Consider the following 18,472-nt stretch of genomic DNA (forward strand, 5'->3'; position numbering starts at 1 on the left):
GACACTTGTCTTGTCTCTAAACATATCACATCAAAGAGTACAAATACATTTCAATACATTTAAAATATGCAATAAACACATCCGTTAACCACCACACTGGGGTAATTGTGCTATCAGTCGGATGTGGTATAGTTCCTAACTTATGTGATCATTTTTAATAATGTATCATTTTATTCTCCATATATATATAAATTATAAATTCAAATCAGAGCTTTACCAGATTTTTTAAGGACCACACAGATCTGGTTTACTATGAGTAAGATGAAATTGTTTAAAAAAAGAATACATGTTTAAGTAAAACACGTGCAATAATAAAATACTGAAAAGATCCCAATTGCAAGCGATATAAAAAAACATGTATGGTCCAGAACTGAAGAAGCCTTCTGGATAGAAGGCGAAACGTCTTCAAAGAGAAGAAACACAGTCCAGTTGACAGAGGAAACTACCTTGGATGTATGGTTAATATTTATCCTTGGCCATTCTTGTATGGACAAGTTTCAACAGATTTCCAAGGTTTTCTATAGCAATCAGTTTTTATTTGATCATCACTACAGATTTAAGTTATTTGGGACAGTTTACACACTCCAAGCAGACCAGGTTAGGTATTGAGGCCAGTGTGGATCACGCATTCAATACGTTGCCTTTTCATACCAGTCTGTCCAGTCCATGAGACCACAGCTTTACTGCCCATGTGTTGCATTTACATATACATCTTGCACTGGATCTTGCGTATCATGTCTCTCTGGCCATCTTGGGTCTACACACTTCACGTCAGCTCTTTTTGTTGTTGATTTTGTTGCTCAAAACTTGATGACCTGCACGAGAATAACCACCATCCATGTTGTCCCAGGTTCCCTTCTTACACTGGCAGCCATGCTGTGCAGGTCATTTCTTGGGCAAAAAGAAAATTCAGGTTCAACTTTTTTCTTTTTTGACATCCATATTTCTTCCCATGCTGAGAGGCAGGTTCTGGAACAGTTAAATAACTTTTCTCTTGATGGTCTCCAGTGTCCCAATGAAGCACCTCCCCTTAATAGCGCAAGAGGCCAAATGGGTCTTTTCTTACAAAACTCTAACCAAATATTTAATACATGTGAATGAAGGCGATATATCTTTCACAATCAGACAACAGCTTTACTAAAATGGAATTCAGTGGGTGACTGGAATTTCTAAACGCATTTTATAGGTGTATATTTTACCTTGTGGTTTTGAGAAGTGTAAAATAAAACATTAATCTCCAGTAGTCGTCATCGTCATCTTCAATAGTTCGAGCCTCTGCTATACTGTACCAGTAGAGTACCTCATAACTGGCCTCTGGGACTGTAGTTTCAAAGGAAGTACTTTCTTTACATGCTTCAACTGTAGGACTTCAAGTCCCACAATGCCTTTAGCGCTGTTGTAGGCTTCCTTTGCCTTCACTGCTGCCTGTCGTGAAGCGCTGATCTCAGAACCATGTGGATGTACCACGCGCTTGTGTGTGAGCATTTGGAGATCTGCGATTTTTATCCGGGTCAGTCCATGTTGACGCTGCCTGACGTGCACTGGTCCCAATGTTTACTTCTCTGGCATGTCTTCTCCATCACGGCAAAGTAATATTTTGCTCAGCCGAAGACGACCTATGTGGTTTTATGAAACACATGTAAAGGGCACCATGTTTGACCGGCGTGTGTGTAAATGTTGACGATGCGTTAGCTATCCGCAGCAGAAAAACAGCTGGAAAGGCTCCTCTCTCCTTCACCGAGCTTGTTAGTCGACAATTGGAAGATCGTCCTCGGCTCCATGATGGCGATGTTTTGGAGCTTTGTCTCGGCGAGCGCACAACTCCGCCAGCAGCAGCAGCAGCCGCAGCAGCAGCCCGGCAGCGGCCCAGGCTCGCTGGCAGCGCCGACCGAAAGCATCGAGAGTCAGTTCTCTTGTCCCATCTGTCTGGAGGTGTATCACAAACCTGTCAGCATCGCCAGCTGCGCGCACACGTAAAGTCCCCGCTTGTGCTTTCTGTGTGTTTTACTGTGTGTTGCGACTGGACCTTTAGAAAGTTGCGCTTTCGTTGTCGAGTGCACATTTCAACATGTCTTTGGTGTTTGTTTTGTGTTGTTTATGACAGTAGATTTATCATTATTATTGTTGTTATTATATACAGAACAAATATAATGCGTTTAGGGTCATCGTTTAGAACTTTTTGTTTTACACGGTAATATTTATACTCTTATTAAATTTGCATCACATTAAGGCGATATAAATAAAACAGTGTCTAATTTCACATCTATATACAGTTTTTTATAGGTCTGTGGCTGATTTATGCTTAAATTAATAGCTAATCAGTTTAAAAGTGAAATTAATTGAGTTATTTTCATATGTATTTCTTATTTCTTTTATGCTTCACTTACTGTATATCAAAAATGTCCAGATGGAAGTGTTTTTTTTAAAATTTAAACTGTGTTTTCTAATTGTATTCATAATCTATTTCATTGTACATATACAGTATCACAGCTCACAGGTATTTTCAGTACTCATGTGCACATTAGTTATTTACTGTATGATTTAAATTGTAGAATCTGTTCCTATTCCTATACATTGATTTCTCCCGTGTTATTTGCAAAGAGGTTAAATCACAATAAAAGTTTGATATTGACAGGCAGGTGAGCTGTAGCTGAACTGGGCTTCTCTTTGATCCCCACCTTCACTTGATGTGCTGAAGGGTAAAAGTAGATTTTAGCCATTTTAAGATTACAAGCAGAGGAGAGAACAGAAGCTCTTTTAATAAATGAGTGGAACTTGTGTAGCCTTGAGTTTAATGAAGCCTGACTTTCTTGTCATTGCTCATTTTCAAACCTGTTCCTGTTTTATTTAAGTGAATTATACAGTCTTGATTGTAGTGATTATAGACTGTAGCCCTGTAAATAGTTAAATGTGTGACTGAAGGGGAATGGCATTATTTTCTCGTGCCATTAGAGGCATCTTACTATATGTGGAGTTCTGTTGGAGAGGAGTTTATTAGATCCTTTTTAATGTGTCTCAGTGGGGGAACTGAAACGAACAACAAAGAGCAGAGAACTCAGGTAGCCTCAATTCTATTTCTAGTTAAAGGAAATCTGCAGCTATTTTTACGCTGAGCTGCTGATGAGGATGGATGAAAATGTTGGAAACTCTGCCAGGAATAATGTTCACTCCTTCAACCACTACGGAAGGGACACAGTTGGCCATCTCAGTGTCTGCAATACCCACTTTATCAAAGTCAAGTGTTTTCATTTAATTCCACCTCTGCACTGTGGCCGTCGGCTTCACAGCATTGATTATACATTAGTTCGACACCCTAGAGATTCATTGGATGGCTTCTGATTTACATTCATCCCCTTTAAAGTGCATATATTTGTGTGTATTTGTCAAAGAAATAGGAAGATAATGCAACACATTTTAAAGTCTAAATTTTAAACCCACAAAACAGAGTTTGATTCAATGAATCCATTTAATGTAAAGTCTTTATTATTATTTAGATTTTCAATAGTCTTTTTGCCTTCAGTGGAATGATATAAAGTGAGTGTTTGCTCAGGAGGCTGCAGACCTGTTGGCCATGCTTGTGATTTACTGGAACATATAATCATCCTCTGCGTTCTCTACTGCTGCTCTGTTACTCCAGGTTCTGTGGCGAGTGTCTTCAGCCCTGTCTCCAGGTGACCTCCCCCCTCTGCCCACTTTGCCGCGTGCCCTTTGACCCTAAGAAAGTGGAGCGCTCCTCCAGCGTGGAGAAGCAGCTTGCCTCATTCAAAGCACCCTGCAGGGGCTGCAGCAAGAAGGTAGGTGCTCGACATCGGTTAGCCGTGCTGTCGGGTCACATGTGCAGCGCTGTCTTTGATTGGCTACAGTCGCCGTCGTGTGTCTGCTCTCAGGTGACTCTGGTGAAGATGAGATCCCACATTGTTTCTTGTTCTAAAGTACAAGAACAGATTGCCAACTGCCCCAAGTTCGTCCCTGTGGTACCCACCTCCCAACCCATACCAAGGTACGCAGGTCCCACAGATCCAGAGCAACAGAGACAGAGGTGCTGTCAAAATCTCTGTCCAAGTCCTAATGAAACCATAAAAAATAATGAAAATTGTAGCTGAACAGACACTCTAAAGTCCTACATTACACCCCCTTTATCTCTTACTAAATCATTCTACTGACGTCAGATTGAATCTTGATGTCCACCTGCGTCAGCCATGAATTCTCTTGTGTATATTTGCTTCCTTATACGCAGCAATATTCCAAACCGATCTACATTTGTGTGCCCGTTCTGTGGGGCCAGAAACCTGGACCAGCAGGAACTGGTGAAACACTGTATGGACAACCACCGTAATGACCCCAATAAAGTGGTAAGAAACAAGCAGACAATTCATTATGTGTTGTTCACCTGTAGAAAAGCGTTTAATCCTGAAGCAGATGAAGAGCTTTGTCACAATAGTCCTGGAAACAAAAAGAATTCCCTCAAAATTCTCGGTTGAATCTCCAGGTGAGACTGTCCGTTACAGCTTTAACAAGTCTGCTTCAAGCAGCATCTTCAAGCAAGCACTATCATCCACAGACAACAAACAAAACACGTGTCACCGAGCCTCATCAAACCGCGTTTGTGTTTGCAGGTGTGTCCCGTGTGTTCAGCTATGCCGTGGGGAGATCCCAGCTATAAGAGCTCCAATTTCCTCCAGCACCTACTCCATAGACACAAATTTTCATACGACACATTTGTTGTAAGTTTCATCTTGTCTTCCACCACGAGGTTTCTGGAAGGTTTCATCTACTCCCAGTTTAATTAACAATAATAATGACTCCCAGTTCCCAGTAAAACACGAGTGAACAAGAATGTGACATTTAATAATGTATAGTATGCATTTGCTATGGGCAATAGGTAGTTCCTCAACATCTGTGGAGGCATCTCTGTAGATATTTAGCCCCTGACAGCAACAAAGGGCCACACCTGAACCCATGTTTTCTAAAATACCTTTCTAAATGAATCAATTTAAGCATGTAAACCTGTGCTGATGTTAAATGTTCTTTCTTTTCCAGGACTACAGCATTGATGAAGATGCAGCCCTACAGGCAGCTCTGACGTTGTCACTGGCTGATAACTGACAACAGTTCCCGTTCTCTCACCAACAGACGACAGAATGGCTGCTGCCTCTCGGTTGCTCAGAGGGTTTCACGCAGCCGACAGACACAAACCGATCCGGGAGGATTCACATATTCTGTCACCTGCTTTCCATGCCAAGGACTGCGAGGCATATTTGCTATGTTGCGAAGCAAAAGCAGGACAGAGGTGACATTTTGAGGGTTTCAGACCACAAGAGACAAACATTGACCCAAACCATCCACTGCTTTGGCTCGCACAGAAGCCCTCATTTGGATCACCATAGCATGAAGGGCTACCTCCATTTAAAACGTCTCCACTCTGTGAGTATTAACCCTCCAAACGCTTCATCGATGGCTCAGGGCTGTGACTCCCTTTGCTTGAACGTCCTGAATGCCGTCCCTCACCGTCGGTAACCGTCTAAGGCTTTTTTATTTGCTGTACTAGCCAACTTCATGGAAATCTACATTAATCTAAATACAGATGACCCATAACTCCTCAGATATGTAATGTTGTTTTGCACTTACCTGCCCAAACGTGGATCGCTGTGAAGTTTTGACCACAGATTCCACCAAGCATGAGTTTATGCCACTCAGCTATGTCGTATTCTGACTGTACGTATGTTGGCTGAGGTGAGTGTGTGTGTGTTGCACACACTTGTATTTCTCTGTGGTCCAGCTTTGGGGCGAGTTTTGAATATTCTACCCGTTCTGTTGACCTTCTTGTTTACATGACTGTGTACACTTTGTCCAATGCCAGTGGCTGCAGCAAGGATGCTCAGAAGCGCAACGGTCACTAGAAATTACACTGCTAGCATCATCCTAGGGTCTCCAAAACATCTGGCAAAGAGAGAAATAACCTAGAATAGGATTATTGAGGACATCAACAGAGAACTTTATGTCTAAATAAAAGCACAAAGGCCAGTTGTTGAAAGTAACATTTTTCATTGTTTTTGGAAAATCTCATTTGGAACTTGATTGCAACGTCCTGTTCGAATGGTTCCAGGGTCATACCATATCTGTTGCTTAATCCAGTTCAACGCAGCGATGTTGGTTGGGTCTGCCGGCTTTAAATATGTCTAAACACGTGCTTGTGAACTGTCTTTGTTGCGTCAGACTTTCTGCTTCAGGTTCTGTGTTCACATGAAAAGTGACATTTTGTGCGTTCGACGCCTCAACCACACATGAACTAATCACACCAAAATTCAACGACAGAGCTGTTGAACCATGTGCATTATGTGGCTTGATCTTACTGAAGCAGTCCAAAAAAAACGTATTACCAAGCCACGTGCACGAATGCAAGCCCCCAGACCTGGAGCTCACAGATCCTAAGGAACGACATTCAGTGTCACGTTCACTTTTTATTTTTATTTTATCCTGTAGCCTGTATTTTTTTGGAAATTGGCCCATAGTTTTAAGAGAATATACTGATACCTCAGTAATGCGGTGCTGACAGCAGTGACATTTATATACAACAAGATTACTGTTAAAAGTGTCTGCGCCTCACATTTATCTGTGTTCAGCTTATGAGTAGGTATATACAGTAATATATCAATCTTTTAAAATGGCTGTCTGTTGGATATTTTAGATGAATTCCTCCATTTTATTGTCTATGCACACAGGAATAAACTGTACCAAGTAAAAAGAAGGCTTTTGTCCTCATTTCTTCAGCAAGACAGTGTTATTGATGGCATCAGTAACTGACAGGTAGCTCAGTCTTGGAGTGATCTCCACCCTCTCGGTCCTGTTCTTCCATCCGGGTCTAATGCTGCTGAAACTGAAGTCAATTATTTCATGTGTCATTCACAGAGAAAGTACCTGAAGCAGAAATCAGCATGGTGCGATTCTCTCCAGGAAGGACGACGGGCGCCAGTTCCTGTTTTTTTTTGGTTTCTCCGCTGGTCAACTTTGAAAGTCAGGCATTGTTAACTGGACAGTGACTAAACTCTTAAATCTCTGTCTCCGTCGCTCACAGTTGTGTCATTACATTAAGAATTATCCAATAATTCCACTGATCATATCTGTGATGTGGAGGTGTGACTTTTAAGAGCTTTTAAATTTGCACCTCGTGTCCATCAAAGACTCCAGAGGTGTCAGACAGATGTGCTGATTCTGTGACCACATGGTTAAAGATTAGATTACTCATCGCCGTCATTGTTTACCTGTTTTCTATCAATGTAAATATTTGCATCTCTCAACATTGATATATCCTCGTTTGTCGCTGAGGTTTGTCGCAGATATGAAACCAGCCTAAAGCTTTGACACACCTTCTTATTCCATGTATTTATTTTTACCAATATCTCTCCATACTGAAGACATCAAAACTATCAAGCAAGATATATGGAATTAGGCAGCAAACACAAACATGTGAAATAACTTGTCTATCTTATATTTTTAATTATTTCCCAAACTTTTGTCAAATCAAATGCTTCAAGGACAGCTTTGCAAACCCTCGGCTTTCTCTCAAGGAGCTTCGTGAAGCCTGAAATGAACCTTTTCAAGGTTAATTTTCAGTAATTCTTGCATTGTGATGTGTTGTGCAGGGGTCAGCTTGGTGCACAGCCTTATTTAAATGTTATAATCCGCAATATGGCAGGAACCAATCAGCCATTCAAAGAGAAACAACAGCCCATCATTACAGCCAGTCCGCAAAAATCCAAGTCAACAAACTCAGAAACTGCAAGTTAACGGATCCGTCCGTCCGTCCGTCCATCCATGCGTCACCTTGCAGTATAGGGAAGGAGGTGTGATGTGCAGCGGTGCTTTGCTGGTGACACTGAAGGCACGCTGAAGCGTCATGGCAACCACAGCAGCGATAAGCCAGCCTATCTGGTTTGGCTGGACCAGTATTCATTTTTCAATGACCCCAATGACACCTCCAGGCTGTGTGAGGGCGATTTATCAAAGGAGAGTGAGGAGTGTTGCCTCAGGTGACCCGGCCTCCACAGCCACCCGACCTGAACCCGACCGAGATGGTCTGCAGTGAGATGGACCGTAAAGGCAGAAGGGTCAACAAGTGCTCAGAGGCGCTGGGAACTCCTTCAAGACTGTTGAAAAACCATTTCAGGTGACTCCCCCTGGAAGCTCATGGAGAGACTGCCAAGAGTGTGTAAAGCATTCATCAAAGAGAGGCTATTTTGAAGAATCTAAAATATAAAACATGTGCTTTGGTGCCTTCCGTGAGAAGTTTAAATGGAAATAGTCAGGGAAATACAGAAAAACCATTAGATGAAAAGGTGTGTCCACATTTTTGACCAGCAGTGTATATATTCAGAAATGACCATGAAATGATATAATATCAGACATCAGCCACTTCTCCTTCTACTTCATTTGGGACAATGAAGTTGTGAAAATATAAATGACTCTTGCAGAGTGATCCACCACCAAGAGTTATATGTGGTTGCATCAGTGGAAGGCAGCTGTTCTACCCCCCCGAAGGGCCATAATGACCAGGCATGGAAATCATGTTTTTATGTGGAGGAACAGCAAAGCAGAACCAGCAATAAATGATGCTTTCATTTTTTGCACTTTGTCCCCTTTCCTAAACACGTAAATGAGGAATTTACATTCTCATCCTGCCTGTATGCTTTTAAATCCTACACTCCTTTATATGGGCATGTGCCATTATTTTTCATCTAAATTCTAGAGAGGAGGAAAACCTTGTTCTGAGGAGTTAATGTACAGATACACTGTATTATTCCAGGGTGTGCTTGCATATTATTTATACATTTTTTTTAAATGAAATTGGATTTAATAAGAGTAAATGGTGGCACAGACAGATTTAGGGGGTCACTAATATAAATTTCATGCTGTTTCTTTTCCAGATCAATGTAATAATAGCATTTTTTTAAATAAATATTTGTTACATTTTTCATGTGTAGCACCATTGTTCCTTTTTATTACTTGGATTCTTCACGATAAACAGCATCCTAAACTGTTCACTCAACTCGTTTTTCTTTCAAGAAATACAAAATAACTTTGGTCAATCCTGTTGTGAAAATTCTCCTCCTCTTTCCCATGTATGCACGCACGCAGGCACACACACACGCACACACGCACACACGCACGCACACACAGTAAAAGGTTGGAGCCTCTTTTGCCTTCCGAACTGCCTGACTACTTCATTTCATCCTTTCCACCAGGTGTTGGAAACATTTCGCAGAGATTTCCCAAAGGTGACCTATTGGACTGAGACCTGGTCACTGTGGAGGCCACGAGCTTTGTGACGTGGTGTATTATCCTGCTGGAAGTAGCCACAGGGAGGCTGCAGAGTTTAAATGATGCTTAGTTGGTACTAAGGGCCAAAGAATACATCTGTTACACCACCACAGGCGTGAACCGTTGCTACATGGCAGGATGGATTCCTGCTTGTCATGTTGTTCTGACCGACCATCTTAATGTCTCAGCTGAAATCCAGACTCATCAGACCAGGAAATGTTTTTCTGATCTTCTACGGTCAGGGTTTGGTGAGCTTGTGTGAATTGCTGCCTCACTCTCCTGTTCGTGGCTAACAGGAGGGGCACCATTGTGGTCTCCTGCTGCTGTAGCCCATCTTCTTCAAGGCTGGAGGTGTGGTGGGTTCAGAGATGGCGCATGGAAAAAGCAACAGTGAAGAGGGAAGTTCTTTGCTCCATCACCACCACGACCTTTGCCTGTTTGAGGATCCGTTCAGGCTTCTTGGTACCTTTTAGTTCCAGGTCCATGTTGCTTGGATTTTGTTGTTCTTCCTCAGATTGGGTGCTTCTTGAGCAATCTGCTCTTCTTGATGAGAGTATCATTTATGTAGACCCGAGTCGCCTTTCAGTAGTTGACAATAGTTCTGATTTGTGTTTCAGACTTACAAACCAAACCATGACGGCAGGCTGAGACTCAGAGTCTCTTCTGAGAAGGGTATGACAGGCTGAGATATTGTTTTCATCGACAAGAATGTTTCTACCATCAAAGAACCTCAGGACCTGGATCTATTCTTTCATGTTCTGAAAGAATAGATCCAGTGGTGTGGAGTATCTATATATTTCTGCCTACAATTTAATGCAACAGATGATGGAAAATCAAGTACACACACACGCGCGCGCGCGCACACACACACACACACACACAGAGGCACAGCTTAGGGTTGATGTGGAAAAAGGAGGGGGGGTATAAGAGTGTAGTGCTTTGGTTTGGCATAGTTAGAACTTTTAGCACCTGCTTTGCCACTTTGACAGCATAGACATATTGAGCTCTGTGTGTGTGTGTGTGTGCATGTATGCATGTTTTCTTTTGCATTTTCTGTGTCTAGCTCATCTACCAATTCTGTGAGTGCCCTTTCTTACAATTAGTCATCCCTGTCTTGGATCCCAAGCCTAGTTTATGCCAATTATAAATAGATTTCCCAGGTCTGCTGCACTTGTGAGGTCACTAGTGTCAGAAGCTGTACAGTGGACCTAGGAAATTTATTTATGCCAATTTTTACCAAATTTGCCAGGTCCATTGTACATAGTACTGTTACTGAAACTAGTGACCTCACAAGTGCAGCTCATTAGTGCAAACTCACATCCGTGCCAGCTGAATGTCCAGAACGTATGGCTGCAGATAAAAAGCAAAATAAATCAAAACAAAAAACCACTAAGGAGTTAGTTTGATCTACATCTTGGTGTCAAACTCAGGAATGAGCTCAGGTATCAGTGTAACCAGGAGGATTACTTGAGCCTTGTCCTTAAGCCAGGCTTCGGAACGGGGTCCTTATGAGCGCATGATAGCAGGGCTGATTGTATGAGCACAGTATCAGTCAATGGTTAAATGCACCATATGATATATCAACATGATAACAAAAACCCCCAAAAACATAATGTATAGATGTTGTTAGTTTAGCTACCCACTAAAATGCACATGGTGAATCTTTTAAAACTATGCTCCACCTGTCAATACCAGTATTTGTGTGTCATTGTGTAAGGAACATTTTATATTTGGCACTGTTCCACAGCATGGAAAATATGACATAATCTCATTGCCATTAGATCTCATTCTAGAAATTGGCCCTGATATTGTAACCTAATTATAGGCATCTTGTCTTGAAAGCAGCTAAATCTGGCAGTGGAGTCTTGTATTACTGACACACTATGAGCTGGAGATTGGCGTTCATGCCCAATATAACAACTTTCCATGTATTTATAGGCCAGCGGGGAGTCAGAATAGCATCTGTGTGGGTTGAAAATGAACCTGGCTTGGTGCTTGGGAATATATTTATTCTTGTTCCAGTGATGGTTCCTATTCATAGCATTCCATTACATCACTGCATTTCTATTCTGCTGGGCAAACAACAGGTGCCCAGACTCAGTACAGGTGTAGGGCAGGAAGTGTTTGGGACAGCAGGAAAAAAGGGTCATCCTTTCTCTTTCTATTACTTTCAGCATCACTGAAAAGATCGAGAAGTCAGTTCTGTGTCTCCATCAAATGCATTTTTAAGATTCATTGCCATTGTATAGAAAATTAAATCAAAATAGCAGAGATATTAGAACAATCACACATGTAATTCAGCTGTTCCTGACATTGATTTAACCCCCCTTTTATGAAAAATAAGTTAATAACAATAAAGGCAGCAGTAGTGGCTTTATATTGCCGTTAATTTTTGATTACACAAAATTTGTTTTTCACACAAAATAAAAATACTTCATATTTTTTATTAATGTTCATTCATCTTGAAATATATCCCTATTACTTATCCTTAATGTTGTTTCATATTGTTAAGGAAGAGTAGATGCACAATAACTAAAAGTCAAATGATATAAGTGAACAACAAAAACAGTTACATGTAATAACAGTAGTTGGGAAAATGTCACTCTGACGTTTGCAAGTACACATTTAGTTTACAAACAGCTTAATCGTGAAAAGCAAATGGAAGTTTTTCTATTACCAAGTCAAAATGATTATGACGAGGCTGAAATGAGTGCATGCTTGGTTTAACTGAAACGGTAATACAGTGGGACCTCTACTTACGAACGTCTCTACATGCAAAATTTTCAGGTTACGAAACGTCTCAACGGGAAAATATTTCATCTTGTTACGAAATAAATTTCAGGATACGAAAGTCAAAAATACGCTACCGCTGCTACTCACAGCTTGCGGAGTTTAGCGAATGCAAACATGCTTGTAGATGCTCTGCCATTGGCTATCGCCTAGCATCTTCCTGTCATCCCATTGGCTAGGAGGGACGTCAATATGTACAAGTTTGTGTGTATCCCAGCGTCGCCTTCGTTTAACTTTTATTTATTGTGGGTGTTCGTATGTTTGTCCATTAGATGGCGGTGTTACCACAAGTGTTAACGTTCGTTGCTAGTAATGAGGCTAATGTAAGATTAGCCTGTAATACAGTTCATTTTGTTCCTGGAGAAGCCTTGCACTGAATTCCTACATTTATTGTGCGGTAATCTAATTGTAACATGTATTTGTTACATCTTTTGATGCATTTTTATGATTTGTAAAAAAAATTATGTCCGAATTTTTGGGGGCTTGGAACGGATTAGGTCATTTACATGGAAAACGTATCTCTACTTACGTAATTTTCAGGTTACGAAACAACTTCTGGAACCAATTAATTTCGTAAGTAGAGGTCTCATTGTACTCTGTTTCTTTGCACGCATGCAGAAGCAACAAATCTGATGTATACCAAGTTCAAATATTCTCCTGTGGACCTGTCCCAATGCTACAACAGAGGAAAGTTTGACTCTAACAGGCGGTCAGGACACTGGACAACCTGCCTCCTGGTGCTTGGCTAACAGTGAAATCCTGGAGAAAGTCTTGAGGCAGCATGCACACTGGTACCTTTTCATTTCAGAGTGGGTCTGAAGGTGGGCCCGCAGGTTGGAGCGGTCAGCGAAGGCTCGGCTGCAATGGAAGCAGGAGAACGGTTTCTCTCCTGCAGAAGTAAAGCAGACAGATTACCAGGAGCCACTGCCTTAAATGTACACTGAAAAAGAAAAAGACTTGGAAATTCAGTGAAGTTCAGTGCATTTATTATAGACTGTATGTAGGAAACGTTGGAACTTTTGCTGGAGGTGGATCGACTTTACATCGCTAGATTGATCTTCAACACGCCAACAAAGCAAAAATCTCAAGGCAAAAGTTAAGGTTCCTGGAAGTACTGGTCGTTATAATTCCTAGTGTTTGTGCCACTTCTGATTTGGAAGTACTTGAAGAATGGCTTCTATCACCACAGGGTCCCAGGAGTCAGTGAGGGACATGTCCAGCCTCCCCATGGGGCACTTGAATGCTTCAAACAGGCCATGGTCCGTCGCTGTAGATATGAACACCGCTGAGGTGTTTGGAAGTCCAAAACTGTAGATCCCAAAAGTAGCTCTTGACCAGGTCTGTGGAATTGGCGTATCAATCACAAGATTTTGTGAGGGACTGAACCAAAGGCATTGGCAAGGTCATGCATCAATGGAATATGGAGAACCTTTGGGCCAGGACACTGCAGAAGATCTTTCCCTTTACATTTAGCAGGTCGCTCTGACAAAACAGGCTGAAGGTTGACGAGTCCTTCTCTTTGGGAATACCATTGAACACGGGAGCTGCTGCCTGCCTGCGTCACTGCCTTCTCCATCTGGCTCTGTTTGGGAGCCTTATGTTCACTTGGTGTTCTGGTGCATTAATTGGTGGCATTTCATTAGGGATGGTGACTGGCTCAAGCTTCCACTCATCAGAGTAGATCTTCCTGAGGTGCTCTACCAGAACTTTTATGTCTCCCACTCTTCTCGGTTAGAGAGGCCTTTAAGAAAGCTGTAGGGGTGCTTGTCCATTGCTTCCTCTTATGTTGTCTTCTGAGGTGCTCTGCTCTTCTCAGCTTTTTCACTCTGCTTTATTTCAGCCAGCAGATCACAGAGTACAATTTTTTTGATCTCTGTGGCCACTGCTTTCTCAGTTGACATCTTCTTTCACCACCTGTCTTTCTCCCACTGACTTCTGGACATCAGCTAACTTAAGAGGGCCTTCCTGCTGGCTCTGTATTTTGGCCTTTTGCTGACCAGGTCTGCATCATTGATCTCCCCACTCACTCTTCTAGCTGGATTTGGGCCACAGGATCTGAGGCTTCCTTCCTTACCCTTTCTTCTCTGTTGCTGGCAGCTGGATACTGCTGCTTGCTATTGCAGGCTTGGCTCAGAAAATGGTGTTGGCTATGACTGACTGGGCTTATGAAACTATCACCTGTTACCCATGTCCCCTTAACCCTAATGGAATTTCAATACGCTTCAGCTCTCTTCATAACGCATTAGTAGAAAAGTAGTAGAAAATGGATGGATGGATGGATGGATGGATGGATGGATGGATGGATGGATGGATGGATGGATGGATGGATGGATGGATATACATGTAAATCTGGGCAGATAAAAATCAAACCTCCTCCAGATCATAATTATTGCAAACTTGTAACCACATACTTAAGGTGTATCCTCTCTGAAAGTGCGCAAAGCATCAAATTGTTGGCATTTGATGGCCATAGCAGAATCTGAATATCACTCAAATGATAAGCTCTCTGGAGGTTTTGGTGCAAAACCAAAGAAGACCTTCCAGGTGGGTATTCTTGCTCAGTGTGAGTATTGCTGACCTGTGTGTGTTCGTATGTGTCCCTGAAGCAGCCAGGGCCTGGAGAAGGCCTTCCCACAGAGTTTACACACACAGGGAAGTGTGTGCGTCCTGATGTGCATCTTCAGTGCTCCCAGGCTGATGTACTCTTTCTCGCAGTACTTGCAGTTGAAGTACTTCTTGCTACTCCACTCACAACGGAGCTGCCTGCATTTGGCCAGACCCATGAAACTCAAGTGCTCATTATGACAGTCCAAACACTCAAATCTCTCCAGGCTGCTGCAGTTGGGAGGGACAGCTGGGAAGATAGTCACCAGAGGTAAGGAGGGTGGGTGGAGGCTCTCTCTCCTCCTGCTGTCCCCTGCAATGTGCTGGATCTCCAGGTTCACCTCAGCAGAGGATTGAGCAAAACTTCTGCTGTAGGGTCCTGAACAATGGCCTAAAAAGGAGAGTGTGGGTGAGTCTGAAGGAGTAGGAAGGTGCAATTCTGTTCTGATGGGATAGGAGCAGGACGAAGGCGAGATGGTCTTGGTCGCCTTTTGCAGCTGTGGGCTTGACACAGGGCAGTGTGGGTGAGGGGGGGTGGTAGTGTGTAGCAAAGAGTCTTCGTTGTTGTCGCTGTGGCTCTCTGAAGAATACACAAACACAGAATGAAACATAATGATTGGCAGCTGAAAAACCTGGGTTAGAGCAGCATGTGCAACTCAGTAGTCAATCATGTGTCCCCACTTCTGTTTACTGCAGACTGTCCACAAATGATGCTACCAGCACTAAAGGGAACAACAAAAATCCTACAATCAAGATTGACATTTCTACAATTGGACAATCTGGCATCCAGCAATGTTACACATGTGTTTGTCTCAATTATGTGTCCTAATGTACACATATGTGGTTCCCTCTTGAGATACACATATTGCAGTCAGTCCCCAAAATAACAATCGGCAGAAAATGGTGGCATGATAATCTGGAACACTTTGGTTTTAGAGATATTTTGGGCACTAATCAGAGGAAATTTTAAATTCACACAGAAAAGGCAGTTGAAATGACATTTGAAGTTGTAACATGCTACCTGCTCAATGTCAGAAAAGTCTTAAACTATCATATTCTAACATATTTTCACAGACTTTCTCACATAAAATATTTGATAAACAGTTGAATAAATGTTTTTATACCTCAACGGTATAATTTCCTTAAAACTAAGTCTGATTTTTCAGCAGCTCTTGTCTGTCGGCTCTTTTCTGATGGTAATGGTTGTTCGAAAACACAGTGGGGGGGGGGGGGGGGGGGGGGGGGGCGTTCAAGCTCACTTTAAAGGGTGTATTGCAACAAATCCAAGGGTTGAAGGAGGGATTTGTCAGAAGGGGCCGAGAAGGCTGCTACATAGGCTCTCGAGGCTGCTTAATGGGGCCCTCCTTTTTCTTAAGGATCTGGGGACAATGCTGGAACTCTCTGAGGATGGATTTTGCACCTGCTGGACACAAACTAGTTTGGTTTGTGCTTGGACAAATCTCCCGTTTCTCTCCCTGCAGCACAACTTTCTGGTAATGAGGTAGAACAAACTGAATATTTTAAATTGTTAAAGCCTGCAGAAGCTTGCTGGTTTGATATATTCAACAGAGACGGTTTCACAATAAAACTGATATGGTTCACTGAAACAGCCAAGACGTTATTGTCAATTAAAGATTCATAAGAATGTAACTTTTCTTTTCTTTTTTTAGGAATAACGTTTTTGTTTAGTTTTTTTTGTTTTTACAAATTATTTTGGTCTAAATGAAAAGTTATAATGGTGTAAATGTCCAAACCTGGATGTTCGAATTACTGAATTTGTGCCGGCATCATTGTGAGAATGACCATGTTGAAACCTGTCACATGTTTTATTCATAAATATTTTGATATAGAAATTACAACCTCCCGCTGTGCAGTCACCTATTAATAACCTGGCAATATATCAATTTCTCAGTTATTTCTATTCTTAGGTGTCCTCATCTGTTGGGACTATATATCCTAATCTAAACACCTGATTAAATTCAAGTCTCTGGAGTTTTGTGTTTTATTTATTTATTTTACTTTAATGGCTTAATCAATGAGAACAGAATAATAATCCTACCTTCTCTTTTTGGCTTTAGTTTGCTGTACTTCCATTTCCTGCCGTTGTGATGATTCTTCACCAGGAAGGACCGCGGCATGTTGGACCCGCTAAAGGGGAGCGCAGCCGCCGGTTATCGGTGTGACGGTGGTGGTGGGAGGGGTCCGGTGGCTCCGTGCGGGACTCAGACAGCCAAGCGTCTGTCCGCGCGCAGCCTCGCGCATTCTTACGCTGACGGCCTGTGGTCAGGTGTGAAGTTAGGGTCGCGAGGGGAAATTTCCATAGATCCAAATGTTGAACCAATAACAACAAGTGCAGGGGGCGGAGCCATCGTGTCAATCAGCGACCCACCAACAAAACAGGTGTATGAAGGAGCACAGACGCTCCAACCCGGGGCGAGGGAAGGGTAGAGGGTAGGGGGTGGGGGGCATCACTGCTCACCAGCAAAAGCCGACAGCTACTTCTGAAGGAGGGGGCAAACACTCCTCGTCTTTAACTTTACCCCACAATAAACAGAATAGCGTTCAAGTTATTCGAATTTTGAGTTGAAGTTATCCGAATCTTTTGTTGAAGTTATTCGAATTTTGAGTCGACGTTATCCGAATCTTGCGTTGATGTTATCCGAATTTGGATGGTCAAAATAAGTTGAGAACTTGGAGAAGAAACACTGAAGACACGGTTCCCCAAGGGGACGTTAGACTGTAAAGATCCAGGTCGGATTTGTATTTGTTCTGCGTTTGATTGATTTTTCTGCTGGTTAAAATTAGATCCAACAATTGTTTTAAAATTAAGCATCCAAAATGGAACATAACCTTTATTTGGCATAATAGCAAACAGAAACTGTGCCAATGTTTTCAAAATAGGAGTGTCTTACATTGATCATAAAGCCACAGAGATTAGGACGATGATGGAGACACAGAGGACACATCTAGACATTCAGTCCACTACTGTTTTTTACACTATACATTGAATGTTAGTTGTGATTTGTCAAAAAACAAACAACAAAACTTGTTTAAGTTAAAAAGTTAGATACTGTTTAAGGCAATTTCTACTGTATAGACATGAACATAAATGCTTATTAGCTGTGTTGGTTCATATTTCAAGTGTTGATTAGTTCTTGAATATTCTGCTGATCGGAGATAGATTTAAAACAACCAGAACCCCACTAAGAATCACTGAATTGCAAAATATTATTGTTGTCTTTTCCAAAACACACTTCAAAAACACTTTTATTACAACTATGGCTACAATAAACAGCTCTGAGAGTGTGATAAGTGCTGCTGGACATTGAATAGGTGGTGTTACATGGTGTCTGGTGACTCAAACGTGCCCAAGCTGGCTTGTTTGGCTGCCAAAGTGGTGTATTCTCAACAAAAGAAGAACTTTTTGATCAATATAATTCATATATGGAGCAAATGGAACAAACAAACATAAACAAAAGGAAACAAAATGACCCAAGAGCTTTTGATCCTTTAGATTTCCTGTTTATAAGACTTCATTACAAATGTCTTGTTACAGGTAGGCTAATAGTTCCATCAATGATGCTAAATGTGTTATTGTATGAACGTCAGTAAGCAAAAATATCTGGTTTAATGGTTTCTATTGTGAAAGAATCATTGATGATGATTGTAGACTGTAAAATAACTTTTCCTTAAGTAGATGTTTGCAGCTCATTTATAGTGTCATGGAAAGCTGATGCTGGACTTTTAAAAAAAATAATTT

At 41.8% G+C, this 18,472-nt stretch overlaps 2 protein-coding genes and 1 long non-coding RNA gene across 5 annotated transcripts; 1 reads left to right on the forward strand and 2 right to left on the reverse strand.

The window, feature by feature from the left end:
• Window positions 1-514: 514 nt before the first annotated feature.
• On the reverse strand, window positions 515-1,481 carry LOC130534102 (uncharacterized). The gene is made up of 2 exons (XR_008952801.1): window positions 1,200-1,481; window positions 515-891 (listed from the first exon to the last, which is right to left on the reverse strand). It is a non-coding gene; the product is annotated as an uncharacterized LOC130534102 (long non-coding RNA).
• Window positions 1,482-1,541: 60 nt separating this feature from the next.
• Window positions 1,542-9,039, forward strand: LOC130534101 (E3 ubiquitin-protein ligase RNF166). 3 transcript variants are annotated; one of them, XR_008952799.1, is made up of 7 exons: window positions 1,542-1,973; window positions 3,638-3,794; window positions 3,888-4,000; window positions 4,238-4,352; window positions 4,617-4,724; window positions 5,041-5,424; window positions 6,910-9,039. XR_008952799.1 is itself a non-coding variant. In XM_057047995.1 (6 exons), the coding sequence occupies exons 1-6, from the start codon at window positions 1,780-1,782 to the stop codon at window positions 5,104-5,106; spliced, it is 753 nt and encodes a 250-aa protein (XP_056903975.1). In that variant the 5' UTR covers window positions 1,542-1,779; the 3' UTR covers window positions 5,107-6,748. The 3 variants fall into 3 exon arrangements, 1 of the variants encoding a protein (XP_056903975.1); XR_008952800.1 differs by lacking the exon at window positions 6,910-9,039 and adding an exon at window positions 6,723-6,748; XM_057047995.1 differs by lacking the exon at window positions 6,910-9,039 and having other exon boundaries at window positions 5,041-6,748.
• Window positions 9,040-11,310: 2,271 nt separating this feature from the next.
• On the reverse strand, window positions 11,311-17,131 carry LOC130533808 (protein snail homolog Sna-like). The gene is made up of 3 exons (XM_057047511.1): window positions 16,772-17,131; window positions 14,687-15,292; window positions 11,311-12,997 (listed from the first exon to the last, which is right to left on the reverse strand). The coding sequence occupies exons 1-3, from the start codon at window positions 16,848-16,850 to the stop codon at window positions 12,819-12,821; spliced, it is 864 nt and encodes a 287-aa protein (XP_056903491.1). The 5' UTR covers window positions 16,851-17,131; the 3' UTR covers window positions 11,311-12,818.
• Between the last annotated feature and the right edge of the window lie 1,341 nt (window positions 17,132-18,472).

This window comes from Takifugu flavidus, chromosome 11 (genome assembly GCF_003711565.1).
Source record: "Takifugu flavidus isolate HTHZ2018 chromosome 11, ASM371156v2, whole genome shotgun sequence".
Taxonomy (NCBI): domain Eukaryota; kingdom Metazoa; phylum Chordata; class Actinopteri; order Tetraodontiformes; family Tetraodontidae; genus Takifugu; species Takifugu flavidus.